Source organism: Acinonyx jubatus, chromosome X, assembly GCF_027475565.1.
Source record: "Acinonyx jubatus isolate Ajub_Pintada_27869175 chromosome X, VMU_Ajub_asm_v1.0, whole genome shotgun sequence".
In the NCBI taxonomy this organism is placed as follows: domain Eukaryota; kingdom Metazoa; phylum Chordata; class Mammalia; order Carnivora; family Felidae; genus Acinonyx; species Acinonyx jubatus.
Genome location: NC_069389.1, coordinates 25,929,950 through 25,944,470, shown reverse-complemented (window position 1 = coordinate 25,944,470; position 14,521 = coordinate 25,929,950). Strand labels below are relative to the sequence as shown.

General features: G+C 42.1%; 1 protein-coding gene across 5 annotated transcripts in view; it reads left to right on the top strand.

Annotated features, from left to right (window-relative positions):
* The window catches only part of TAB3 (TGF-beta activated kinase 1 (MAP3K7) binding protein 3), an 86,192-nt gene that overhangs the window by 58,091 nt on the left and 13,580 nt on the right, over positions 1-14,521 (top strand). For all 5 annotated transcript variants that reach the window (XM_053202218.1, XM_053202219.1, XM_053202221.1 and 2 more), the window contains 4 exons: positions 1,785-3,246; positions 4,335-4,495; positions 9,316-9,409; positions 12,220-12,303. In XM_053202218.1, the coding sequence (XP_053058193.1) occupies positions 1,785-3,246; positions 4,335-4,495; positions 9,316-9,409; positions 12,220-12,303 (1,801 nt within the window). The remainder of the gene's footprint in view (positions 1-1,784; positions 3,247-4,334; positions 4,496-9,315; positions 9,410-12,219; positions 12,304-14,521) is intronic.

Sequence of the window (14,521 nt, the reverse complement as noted above, 5' to 3'; positions counted from 1 at the left end):
CCCGCGACTGCTTTAGGTTTCATATAAAACTGTCTAGTTTTTGTTCTCCTTTTAATCCAATTGCAGAGATACTTTATTTTCACTTTTCGTATTCTTTTCTCTCAGATATCGGTCAGTGACATTTTCTAGTTGGCAATCGATTTGAATCCTTTGGATCCAAATTTGCTAAATATCTAGCTTTTCTTCCTTGATCAGATCAGAGTGATTTTCAAGCAGGATAAGAAAAAGGCCAGACTGTGAGTTTTAATAATTTTCTTCTTAAATTTCAACAATTACTTTTTTCTCTGGCTCAGAATTTTAGTATCAGAAGCTTTATGTAAGGAAAAAGATACCAGTTGTGTATGGAGTTTTGATAAACCCAATTCTTTACATTTCTGAGAATTCATTTTATGAAGGTTTGCTTAACTGAATCTGCGTTTACTCCCTCTGAAGCCTTAGAACAATTTGCTTTTGGCCCAACATCCTCTCCGTTGAAATGACTGTGTTACAGTGGAAGCAGCCGTGGGAGGCAAGAAACCAAGAATCTCAAACTGGCTCCCCGTGAATTAGTCGAGTGCTTGTTGTCAAGCCGTGTAACTCCGCGGGCATTTCTTTCCTCATGTGGAAATGAGTTGAAGTAGATGAACCCAGAAGTTATTCCAGTGGCAAAATTATAGCACTCAATGTTCTGTTTTGGGTTTAACCTTATGTGCTTCTTAGCAGAAGTAAAAGTGTTTCCTTTCATTTTTCTATAAAATGTGCTTTTTCCTAAAATAGGTAGTAGTACACACATATGTATGTGCATATCTGTGTGTATATTTCTGAACTACAAAGTCCCAGTAATTGACAAACTTTATTATTGTGAAGGCAATAAATAACACTGTGCTTGAGGCTAATAAAATAGTTGAGATTTTGGTATTTTAACGGAAAACTACCTTATAGTATTTTAAATCAAAAAAGGAATCCTTCATTAGAATGATTATTGTGGAGTGGAGTGTCTAAAATGTCACTTTGCTATTATCACCTGTGAGTATGTGCCTAACTCAAAAAATTGAAACCCTCCAGAGATGTTGAAGGTTTACCAAGCAACCAACCTTCCAGTGGGTAAAAAATTTTGAGACTCTGGGAGTGTGAGTGAATTTCATTAAGGCAGTTGAGACCTGGTTTCCTGTTAAAATTTACCCTAACTTTGGCAAAGTCGTGGAACCATAGTTCAAAAAGTGTGTTTGTTTTTACTGATTTGTTTAGCTTACTCTTTGATAATGATAACTGAAGTGATGTAGGGATAAATTGGGTTAAAAAGGACTGCTTTAGAGTTTTATTGTTTTGACTCCAGGAATTTATTATACTTTTTCTCCTTCTGTAGTTTCAGTGCTTTTTGAAAACTAAAGCATGGTTGTTTTCATGTTTTTCAGTTTAAATATTAATGACGAGTATTACTTTAACTTCTATTTCAGAGCGGTTGTGGTGAGTCCAAGATTAGCCCAACATTTTAGTTTGTTGAGATGCAACAAACATAAAATGAGCCCTGGACTTGGAGTCAGAAACCTGGCAGTTGAGTCACAAAGTTCATTGGCGGGTTCTTGACATTTCTGTAGCAGTCGTGGTAGTAATAGTCCTGTGAGCTTCCGGTCTGTGGAACCGGATGAATTGTTTGGGATCTCCTGGTCGGAGAAGATGACCGCGAAGCTTTTTCTGCTGAAAGTACCATTCTCTAGGACAGTTGTATTTGCGGAACCGGCAAAGTTTCACTTCCGCTCTTAAGATTTGTTAATTTTGCCAATGTTACTGTCTTTTTCCCCTAGAACAACAACAATCTTGAAGCCTGTTGCCGAGCCCTTTCCCAGGAGAGTAGCAAATACTTGTATATGGAATACCATAGTCCAGAGGACAACAGGATGAATCGAAATCGCCTTTTGCATATTAATCTGGGTATCCATTCTCCTAGTAGCTACCACCCAGCAGATGGAGCCCAACTTAACGGTGGTCGAACACTGGTACACAGCTCCAGCGATGGACATATTGACCCACAGCATGCGGCGAGTAAACAGCTGATCTGCTTGGTTCAGGAACCACACTCGGCTCCAGCTGTTGTGGCTGCTGCTCCGAACTACAATCCCTTTTTTATGAATGAACAGAACAGAAGTGCAGCTACTCCTCCTTCACAGCCACCTCAGCAGCCATCTTCCATGCAAACAGGAATGAATCCGTCTGCTATGCAAGGGCCTTCACCACCACCCCCTCCTCCTCCTTCGTACATGCACATACCTCGGTATAGTACCAATCCCATTACTGTTACGGTATCCCAGAACCTCCCTTCCGGACAGACTGTACCAAGAGCTTTACAGATCCTGCCACAGATTCCAAGCAATCTCTATGGGCCTCCTGGTTCTATTTATATTAGACAGACATCTCAGAGTTCATCAGGGAGACAAACTCCTCAGAGTACGCCGTGGCAGTCCTCCCCCCAGGGCCCGGTGCCTCATTACAGCCAGCGTCCTTTACCCGTTTATCCCCATCAACAGAACTATCAGCCTTCTCAGTATTCTCCCAAACAGCAGCAGATTCCTCAACCTGCTTACCATTCACCGCCTCCTTCTCAGTGCCCTTCACCCTTCAGCTCTCCGCAACATCAAGTGCAACCTTCCCAGTTGGGCCATCCAGGTTCCCATGTCTTTATGCCACCTAGTCCTTCCACCACTCCACCCCATCCGTATCAACAAGGACCTCCTAGCTATCAGAAACAGGGGAGCCATTCGGTCGCCTATCTCCCATACACACCGTCCAGCTTACCCAAAGGATCCATGAAGAAGATAGAAATCACAGTTGAACCCTCTCAGAGACCTGGGACAGCCATGAACAGGAGTCCTTCACCTATCAGTAATCAGCCGTCTCCACGGAATCAGCACTCCCTGTACACAGCCACCACGCCACCTTCAAGTTCCCCTTCAAGAGGCATATCCGGGCAGCCAAAACCTCCATTTAGTGTTAATCCTGTGTATATTACGTATACACAGCCAACTGGACCTTCATGTGTTCCATCACCATCTCCTCGAATGATACCAAACCCAACTACGGTTTTTAAAATTACCGTAGGTCGAGCAACGACTGAAAATCTTTTAAATTTAGTGGACCAAGAAGAACGTTCTGCAGCCCCAGAACCGATTCAGCCCATTTCAGTGATACCTGGTTCTGGGGGAGAAAAGGGAAGCCATAAATACCAGAGGAGTTCTAGTTCTGGATCAGATGACTATGCCTATACACAAGGTAATTTCATTTAGCCCTACTATGAAATTTCATCTTTGTGGTGAGGTGGCAGTGTCCTGTTGAAAAAAAAAAAACAAAACACATTTCTTGGCTGTTTAATGTTTTCATTTATTTTTTGAGAGAGAAAGAGCACGAGTGGGGGAGGGGCAGAGAGAGGGGGAGACCCAGAATCCAAAGCAGGCTCCAGGCTCCCAGCTGTCAGCACAGAGCCCGATGCGGGGCTTGACCTCATGAACCTCACAAACTGCGAGATCATGACCTGAGCTGAAGTCGGATGCTGAACCGACTGATCCACCCAGGCGCCCCCGTATTAGCTGTTTAGTTTTATTTAAATGTTTAGTGTTGATTAAATATTGGGCAGTAGCATAGCTGTCAAGAATAGGGTTATTGCTTTCAGAGTTCTCTGTTTTAAAATATGAACACGTAGGCATGATAATGGTGACCTTATAAGGCTGTTTTTTAGGAAGAACATGCATTGGGACAAAAATACAGACGAGCGAAATCGATATTGTCAGAAAACAAACTACAGAGTAGGAAAAAGAGGGTGGGCTGTAGTTGATCAAAGTCAAAGAATTTGTGTCTGTTTTAGAGAATGGCCTGGAGCGTGTAATATTTATAAACACTGTCTACTTACGAGTGGGACTGGTGATGAAGAACCTTGTTGGATTAGTTAATAGCCTAACTAAAGAAAAAGACGACAGGATTTTTTAAGTCTATGCAGATTTCAAGCTAGCTGAGAATTTATTCTTTCAGTATGTGAGGCGGATAGTAATTGTGATTGTACTTAAAAATGCCTGGTAGTGAACCTGTTTAAAACGCACGCAGGCATAGTTAAAAACACAGTCTTAGGGGAACGAAGGACAGCAGAGCCAGCGGGACCTACAGAGGGTGTCATTTTGGTACGAGAGCCAAAATCAAGCAGACCTGGGAAAGGTAAGACAGCATTAGCAAGACACAAGAGTAAGTGCCCGCTCAGGTTGAGGACAGGGTTCCTTTGGAGTATTTTACACGTTGGCAGTGCATGGAGAACTTTCCCAGTCACTGGTTCACTGTTCCTCTCTGCGATGACTCTGTCTGTAACACTGTAGCCTTGCTGTTACATCAGCGAGCAAGGATGGAGAGGTTAGCAAAGCAGTTGAAACTCGAGAAAGAGGAGCTCGAGCGCTTGAAGGCCGAAGTTAACGGTATGGAGCATGACCTGATGCAGAGACGGCTCCGAAGGGTCAGCTGTACCACGGCGATTCCCACGGTAAGTCCTCGGTGGCGGTGTGTGGATGGGAAGGTGGGGATGGTGGCTGTCCAGGTCACTCGTTTCTCTTGCAGGTTCTCTTCCCTGCAGGAGCTTTGTGCTTTTTAAACGATGGACAAGGGACTGTGGCCTTCAGTAGCTCTCATCAAACTAATGCGATGCTTGTATTTTTTTTTTCACCTGTATGAATTCCATAGATTCATCCGTATTTTCAAATAACTGACATTTCTAATCAAGGTATGGCATCTCATTAACCGTAAGTTTTTGTCAAAGTAGGAAAGTGCTCCCTACTAAGTATTTTGTCATTTGTTCTCACGTGTCCATTTTTTCTTTGAAGCATGTCATATACATATAAATTGCAAAGGTTTAGAAGTTACTTATTTAAGCACATTGATTCAAATGACTTAGAACGCTATCGATATGAATCTGGGAAAGTGTTGACTATAGAGTATTTCCAGGCAGAGAAGTGTTGTTAAGTGTAAATAATTGTAGCAACTAAGATAGCAGTATTGACCGCAGTCCTAACATTCACTGCTCTCACGCAAAGAGTGAGACGGTATGTTTTTAACATGTTTAGCACTGCTGATGAGTTCTAAAAAATGTTAAGCAACCTGGAAAGTTTTGAAACCAGCCTCCTAAAATCTTGTGACAACACAAGCTTGCTGTGATCCGATCAGTCACTTCACCTTTGAACATTCATCTGTGCAGCAGGCCGTTTTTAGTTGATGAATGCGGTCCTGTGCTGGGTGCTTAGCGCATACCCGCCAGCGAGACGAGTAGATCTGTCAACAGATAATTCTAACCCAGTGGGGTCAGTGCTGTTTACGCTCGCGGGTGATGAGACAACTCCCCCGGCCCCTCGTCTGTGTGTGTACTCTGTGCACTTCTGCCTTCCCGTATCCTCTTCTGGAGCTCTAAATGGGTAAGTCCTGCGTCTTCTTCAGGGCTTCACCTTAAACTTGGCTTCTTTCCATAGGGCCGTTCCTTCTTTTCCCAACGTGTCAAAACTGAGGGAGGTTTCTGAGCATTTCCAAGTCGGGCCTCTTGCAGACAGCTTGCGGCTCTGCCTTTGTAGACAAGTTTTTGATGGAGAATTGTGGCTTCTCAGGAAATCTGGGAACTCCGGAAATTATATGCAGTTTCATAATGCGTTTTTATATGGAAGCAGGTCCCTGGTTTCCATCTGATTTTCCTACGGTGAAGAGAGGGAAGGGGAAAAGGCCAAAGACCCACTCCTCAGGGAGGGCATTTGCTAAGGGAAGAGAGCACTGAGCTAACAAAGGGGTGAAGTTAAGACACGCAGACTTTCAGGAGGTAGCACATACAGGTCTCACTCGTAAGGTGAGGTTTCTGGAGTGTTAACAGGTTAATGTGCATCGGTCTGGTGGGGCATAGATGTTGAGGCTGAGGTGTTTGAAGATTATTCTGCTGGTCCTGGGGAAACCGGTGGGATTTGCCAGAAAGAAATTATTGATAAACAGGTATATTTAGTAATTGAAAGGAATTTAGTCAGTATTAGAATTTCAAAGGATAGTGTTATAAGAAGGGAGGATTTTACTTCAAATGCTTAGAAAATTATAAAGCTGTCTTTCAATAAAAGGTGATAAATTCTTCATTTTTTTCCTCCACTCAAAATCTTCATTGAATTCTGTGACTAGGGAGGTATTGAAGAATATAACCCACATGAGAATCTACCCTGGTGGTTGGGCACGTTGCAGTCTTTTAGGTTCTTATGGAGCATAAACAGATTTTCTTAGCATAAAAGGCATTTTCCCTAACCTAACCGTGGGCCCTGTGTTTACTGATCTATGGCTGTTGGATAATTCCTGCTAAGGAATTGACAGTATTTGAGAGACGAGAAATTTAAGCGTGTGATCCCCTTCCGTGTGTGCTGCCAGCCCTAGAGTAAAGGGAGGGACTATTAACAACGCCTGGGCAAGGGACAGTTCTAGCTGGATGTTCAGACAGTGGCTCTCTCTTCACTGTGAACTTTCTTATCTGTGATACCTGTGAATACTTATCTCTTGGGATTTTTGTTAGGATTAAATAATACATAGTAATGAATTTATGTAGTACCCAGCAAATAGTGAATAGTCTTATAAGTGTTGGTTGGACAACACTGGAAAAACACACAGATGAGAACCATTTTGCAAAACTGTAGCTTTAGGAACATGTATAACGTAAGGGTATGTTACAGAGGACATTAATCCAGAAATAAAGCATTTGGTCAGAATTCCCTGTTGTTGATGGAGGCTCACTTGAGGCACCAGGACATAGCTCACAGAGTGTTCACGTAGGCTCTGGAGGCAGAATAGTTTTGGCAATCACTGGCTCTTCTGTGCATTTGATTTTCCCTATCTGTAAAAGGGAATTACGTTTTAATATTGTCAAGACAAAGAGACAATATATGTAAAAGTGTTTGGCATGGAGTGAAGTGCTCAGTAAATGGCTGTCTTTGTCCCACTCACATGTGGGATTACAGAAAAGAGAATCGTTTTGCGGGGTTTTTGTGTGTGTGTGTGCTACTAAGCTCCTAGGTCTACCTTCAAGTTTGCAAATCAACTTCTTAACAAGCAGTGCATTAAAAAAAAAAAACGTGTGTACCTCGGGAGCCTGAAATGCACATTGGTTACCAGCTACAGGTTGCAGTTGTAGAATTTAGAGAAAGAGTGAAATGATCTAAGGAGGGCACAAGTGCAAGATGGCCTCAATCTGTTCTTTGCAAAGCATGGTGTTTTTGTGTGAGAGAAAAGAGAATCGGAAGGGTCGGCCAGCTAAATGGTAGGGATATTAAGTACTTTGAGAGTTTTGCGATAGAAATGTTAGCTTTTTGCTGTTAGGGTTCAAAGATGAGACAGTTTCATGGTGGAGGGGAAAATGCAAGTTAAACCTTGAAGGATAAATAAGGTTTCATTAAGCAGAGAGCTGCCAGTTCCCCCACACCCAAGTTTTTCCTCTCCTGCATCTTGTTGTAAGCGGGTTTTTGGACTAACTGACATTTTACAGCCCGAGCTGCATAATGAGGGCCAAGCCACCAAACAACAGTGGTCGTCAGCCTTGCTCTCTGTGATAACAACTTCTTCAAGTGCTCAGTTGACTTAAGGTATTTCTGCTACCTTCTGAAAAAAAGCTTAGAAATTTTGACTTTGTCAGATCTTTTACAACAACTCTCAATTACACACAGCCAATCTTGAAGGTCCTTCTCGAAAATACAGTGCACTTGTTTACAAATGGTACTGACTTTTCAGAAATAGCTCCCCCACCCCTTGGTTTCATCAGAAGCTATGAAAAAGGACCTAAGAATCGTCACAGGGAAGTTATTTCTTTAGGGAATTCTGGTGGTTCTCCTGTCTTTGGAAATGATCCTGTTGACTAGAGCTGCTGGTATTCTTACAAGGAAATGTGCTCATAGCCTCTGGACTATCAAGTGTATTCTAGTATTTCCATACTTACTTATGTAGCTTCACTATTCAGGACCATTGTGTCTGAAACACCCCCCTTCCTCCTGCACCTTCATGGGAAGATTCAACTCGTTTAGGTACTTGACTTTCCGGGTAAGATTCTATAAAGTGAGTTTTTTTTTTTTTTTTTAACATACTCCTAGCACTGATCCAAGGGCTTTATCTTTAGTGAAAATGCCCACGTCTATTTTAAACTCTTGATATTGCCTGGTAGACAAGGTATAAGCATTTTATGTGGTAACGTCCCGTGTTTGGCAGATAGGAAAGAGGCAGTCGTTAATAAATATTTCTGAATGACTTTCGTGTTCCCATAGCAGTGTAAGGAAGTGTAGCTCTTATTATATTGTGTTCTATTCCTTATTTTAAAGGTTTCATACTCGCGAATTTAAGGGGCAGTCCCAGTTATTCCGAGAACACCTCCAGTGTGAGAGCTTGTATTATTGTAAATGGAGAGCCTTTTTGCTCATTTTTCTTGACTCTTAGATTAACATGGTGTGTAGAAAAATACAGGTTTTTAACAACTTCTGTCCTAACAGATATTCATCTTTTACCGTATATAGCTCAAAGCACATTAGTAACTGAGTTAATATCTGGGCTGTGGTGAACGCTTTAGTCCCTATGCCTCTGGAATTTAAAACCTCAATTATTTTTTTCCTGTATATATGTAAAGAACCTTAGAAGGTCAGAGGAAGTCAAGTCTTCCAGAAAATTTGAACTGAAGAATAGAGCATTCTTTACATTTGTCTCATGTATGCCCCTGAAACGCCTAAGGGGGGAGTAGGTTGGGCTGGAAGTCCATGAAGAAGGAAAGGAAGTTGGAGGCAGAGTGGAGCCCACTTGTTTGATGTAGGAGAAAAAGTGTGTTTAAATCCTGGTTCTACCACTTCTTTTCTTTGATAACCTTGGAAAAGTTTTAGGTCTTCTTGGGGCATCGCCTTCCTCATTTATAAACTGGCGATGCTTGCCCTGGAAGATGGTGGTGAGGAACGAGTAAGAAACCTCTGGTGAACAGTGTCTGACACTCCACATTAATTTAACTTAGTCCTGTTGTCATTTCTACAAGCCTGGACGAGACTACAATCGTGGACATTGCTTGTTTTACAGATTGGTCCTCATAGCTTCCCTTACCATGCTCTGTGATTACAATGCACGTTTTGTGTTTATGTGGCCATACTGATGTCCCCATGTTACCTGACTGTTCCTTTCAGCGTTTAGGCCTTCTTCAGCGTGCCCTCTTTTGGACTAAGGCCATATTCTTGGTAATAACCAGTCAGAACGATTAACGTGAATAGCAGTTCTTAAATGTTGGGCTTGATAATGACTTTCCCACAATTGCTATTTTGGGTCCTTTCTTACTAGCCTGAGGAAATGACAAGATTGAGAAGCATGAACAGACAACTCCAGATAAATGTTGACTGTACACTGAAAGAAGTTGACCTCCTTCAATCTAGAGGTATAGACTTGATTATTTGGTAAACCATAAGTAATAGTGTGGTGTGTTAAGCTGCTTAAATAGCCATCATTTTGGTTTTACAGATTTAAGAGAGAGTTTTTATCCATTATAATCCTGGTAAAGAGATCCCTCTGCTCCATGGCCATACCTTTGGGGGATCCAAGATAGTTTTACTTGGGCAGTTTCATCATTAAGTTCTTATCGTTTAGACTGTTCCGTGTTGTTACTCTGCGTTTCTCCTGTTTTAGTCCTTTACTGTGAATATTTTATATTGATGGGTCTTAATTATAAAACACACTAGATTGATGTGTTACTCATCGAACGTATCTGTAAAAATCGGGAATCATGTATCCGACTATCTGATTCCTCAGTTTTAAAAGAAATTCCCTGTCCTTTTTGTGTATCCGTCACATGAAAACATCCAGCTACGTTTTATACTTTCTGGATTTTGAGGTTCTTTTCTGGTTTGGCTCTTGTATAGAATTGTATTACGGTAGAAGCTCTCTTAACTGACTCTCGTGCACCCAGCTCCCCGGGCCGGAGGTGTTCATTCCCCCCACGAGATACCTGCTCCGAGTCCGCAGCCGCTGCACACTCCTGAGCGGGAGGCCACACACGGGCCTGTGCCTGTCCTGTTGCTTGTAGCAGTTGAACGGTCTGCTCCGCGGGAGTTAGTCGTGCCCTTTCCCTCGCTTGTGTATGCCATTTCCTGTGTGTCTCTATTCTTTCTTGAGCTCACATGGACGCAGGAGGATCTGCTCTTCCTATAAAAAAACCAAAGGCAGATCACTACAAAAAGAAAAAAGGCAGGAAGAGGTCTGCGAGCTAGTTACGGGTGAAAACTGCCCAGGGTTAAGGGGATAAGTCATAAAAACCTCAGAGGATTCTCTTCCATTACTCAAAATAAGACAGAATTGTAGATTCAGCGTTCGGGGCAGTAGCCTGCCGCCTCTTTTGGTGGTTCTGGTGGCACACGGTCACACTCTGTTGTTGACATGGTGTTTGGGGCTGCTTTTGTGCTTCTGCAGCACAGGTGAGGGCTGCCTCCAGACTGTCACAGGTCCGCAAAGCCTGACACGTTTATTCCCCGGACCTTACACGAGAAAGAGTTGGCCCATTCCCCTGGGGGACCTTAGAGGTGTACAGTTTATGTAAGACGGACCGTAGAAAACTTTTTCGTCAACACACACTAAAGTCTTGTGCCAACATGGAAGGTGACAAGTCATTTTTCTTACGACGTCTGATTCAGCCCCTCCCCTTTTACCACCACTTCCTTTTCTTAATTAGGGCAGCTAAGAGAGCTTCTACTATATTTTAAGAGTATTATAATAACGTACCCTGTTGCCGTGTTTAGGCAAGAGGTAAAAGATAGGGAACAGTCTGAATAGAAGCAAATTTGAATGTGAAAGGTGCACAGTCTGGTCCCCTACCCTTCACTTTCCCCCCAAAGGTAATCCTAGAGACTCCTTGCTTTAAGCACTGGAAGAATTGCTGTGCGTGGTGTGGGGGGTGGATACTAAGTATTGTCACTGTTTTGAAAGACTACGTCCATGTTTTTTGCTTGGGGGTTTTTTTGAAGCAGAACAAGGCACACTCAAACGGTTGGTTGGGACATTTGTAGTAAGCCTTATGAGACCTAGACATTAAAACATCAGCTGTAACTTAGTTGAGGAAATACATAGGCAGCGTCTTACAGCATTGTGGCTTTCATTTGTCTTCCAAATGCAAAAACGCATTTGTGATAAAACCTGCAAGGGAAAGCACTATTACGGTTTTAGAAGCAAAGAGCTGGGTTTTTGGTCTTCATCGGGCCACACACAGCTCTTTTTGGTGCTGAAGTGTTTCTAAATCCCCTTTCCTAAGGGGTCCAAATATATCCATTTTATACTGAATGCTACTCTTCCATACTCCAGAAAAACTTTAATGTTGGAAAACTTTCGTGGGGGCAAAATAATGTCTAGACATCAAGACAGCCAATATATTTGAATGGTCAGTACCCTACAGCATTCTCTGTACCTCATAAGCAGGAGTAGTTTTGAACCTTCATTGCAATTGCGCAGAACGAGCAGATTACGGTGATAGGTTTGCAGAAGTCGAAGCGGGACCCAAAGCTGACAGTGGATCACAACCCACCTTGGAGGACTCAGGGCAGGAGGTGGGGCTGAAATAGACACTAGGCCAGGGAGTGAACATCCTGAGAGAGTTGAAAATTTTGTAGCAAGACAAAATTCTCAGGGATTGTCGTCTTTATTACTCTGAAATTGGCACCTTATTATCTTGGATAAATCTGTAGGCACCATTCAGTATTCTCCTTTTCTTCAAGATAAGAAAACTGTGAGCCGCTGCTACGGTAACTTGATTCCTCTTTGTAAATTTCTGTTTCACTTCTTCCACAGTTTACTTTATCATGGGGAACTTGTTAAGGTAAACCATGAATGGCATGAAAGATACCTTCTTTCTCACGGTTTGTTCATTAAAATCAAGAGTAATGCAAAATAGTTCAGCCATCCTTTTTCCTCATTGACCTCCCCTACGTGTGTCACATACATAATCCTCCTGCAAGAGAGTAGCTTTGCAGTTAGAAAAATATCCCTTCAGGTGATGGTTTGTTGATCAACACTGATGGGGTAGTTTGCTTGGGTCTTTTCTCACAGTGATCAGGAAAACATTTTCAGTGGAAAGAGGATAGGAGTTTTGAACCCTGGAAAAGTTTCCCTTCTTACATATTTTATTTCTATATATTCTTTAACAAAAAAGGCAAATAGGAACAAGAGCCCTAAATGCATATGGTGATTTTATTTTCTTTATAGGAAACTTTGATCCAAAAGCCATGAATAATTTTTATGACAACATAGAACCTGGCCCAGTTGTACCACCCAAGCCATCTAAAAAAGGTGAGTAGGGAAATGCCACAAACAGAGAAATAAGTATCAGAATGTTTAGCTGAAGAAATTTCCGTGAGCGAGGTTAACTTTTCAGCACAAAAAAAGTTACTATAGTGATACTACTGTGCCACGTGTCCCCCATATTTTAATTTCTCAAAGGCACTACAAATTAGTGACTCCTGGAATGGTTGTCAAAGGTAATTAAGTGGGATATACCATTTAATTTTTTTAAGTGAAACAATATATAGCTAACATTGTAAAATGACTTACCTCTGTCATAACTGTAATCCTAAACTCTAGGATCCTAGTTTAGATCTTAACTGTAACCCTTCTTCTAAAATAATGAGAACTTGAAAGGTCTTACCTGAGAATGCAAAGTTTGAGTTGTAGATCTAAGCCTCTTAAGTTAGGGATGACGTGTTTCATTTATTTATTTTTTAATGTTTCTTTTTTGAGAGAGCTCGAGTGAGGAAGGGGCAGAAAGAGGAGCTGAAGCAGACTCCACACGGACAGGCTTGAGGCCACAGATCACAAGGCCATGACCTCAGCTGAAGTCAGACGCTTAAGCTACTGAGCCAAGCAGGCGCCCCTAATTTTTTGTTTTCCATATTTACTTTTGAGAGAGGGAGATAGCCAGTCCGAAGCAGGCTCTGTGCTGTTAGTGCAGAGCCCGACCTGGGGCTTGCACCCACAAACTGTCAGATCATGACCTGGCCCAGAATCCGTCGCTCAACTGACTGAGCCCCCCAGGCACCCTGAGAATGCCTTTTTTTAAATGACCAGTAGAATATTTACAAATCTTGTTAGACTCCCTACTCAGGAGGTAATGTATAAATTCTGTGCTAAATAACGTTACCTTGATTTTAGTTGAATAGCTTTCTATGGATGTATGTAGTGGATGACTACCAAGTATCAGGTTTGGCACTGTGACAACATTCTGTACAGTCTCAAGTTGAAAGTCACGGAGTTACATTTTTAATCTAAATGGATAAAGTCATCAATGATATATATGGGTCTCTTTAAACTCGGTGTTGCCTGAGTATGTACTAAAGAAGTCTTACCTATTGGTAATCCAACAGACTTCAGTTAATTGATTCAAGGGCTGTTACCAAAGAATCACCCTATGTAACAGAATGCATTGACAAGTTGTTAATCTGGAAATAGCGACCAAGTTGGTGAGCAGTGTGTCCACCACGAGCCATCTCCGGGATGGTCTGAAGGGCCCACCGTAAATAACAGAGACACTCCTTATCGCTTGGGGAAATTTCAAGATTTTAGTGGTTATCTCCCGGGAGCTGGGCATTAAAGCTCCACCTCTCTTTAAAAAAAAAACAAGAAGAAGTTGGCCTTCCTTAATTAATTATGTATGTATGTTGATTCATTTTTGAAAGAGAGAGAGCACAAGCCGGGGTGGGCGGACACAGAATCGGGAGCAGGCTCCCAGCTGTCAGCACAGAGCCCGACGCGCGGCTGGAACTCATAAACCGTGATGTCATGAGCGGAGCCCAAGTTGGATGCTCAACCGACTGAGCCACCCAGGCGCCCCTACCTTCCTTAATTTACTTTTTCATGTGAATTTATTTTTAAGAAAGAGACAGAGAGACGAGGGGCAGAGGGAGACACAGAGTCAAAGCAGGCTCTGAGCTGTCAGCACAGATCCAGATGTGGGGCTCAAACCACGAACTGTGAGATCATGACCTAAGCCAAAATCGGATGCTTAACCCACTGAGCCACCCATGCATGCCAGGGAAGGCCAAATTCTTTGAGCAGTGTTTAGAAGGAAATTTGTGAAGACACACTCAAGCCATGAAGATTAATGATCAGTTATCTAAAATTCCACCTTTAGGAAAGAATAAAGTCAAGGAGATTGAAAGGTAAATATAGAACACAAATTATCAAAATAGTAAGAGAAATAATGGTTATCCATTAACATAATAAGGGAATGTGGTCAACATCTTTATGCCAATAAACTCAGAACTTTATATGAAATGGACACATCTACCAAAACCGACAACAAGATGATACAGGATATATTAATAGCTGTCTATTAAAGAATTTGAATCCAGTAACTCTATACCCAGATGGTTTCATTGGTACTTGAATTCTGTCAAACATTTAAGGAAAAGATACTACCAACCTTATGCAAATTTTTTGAGAAAATAGATGAGGAAAGATAGCTTCTCAGTTTTTTGTTTGTTTTGGGTGTCATCAGCAGAGCCTTGATTCC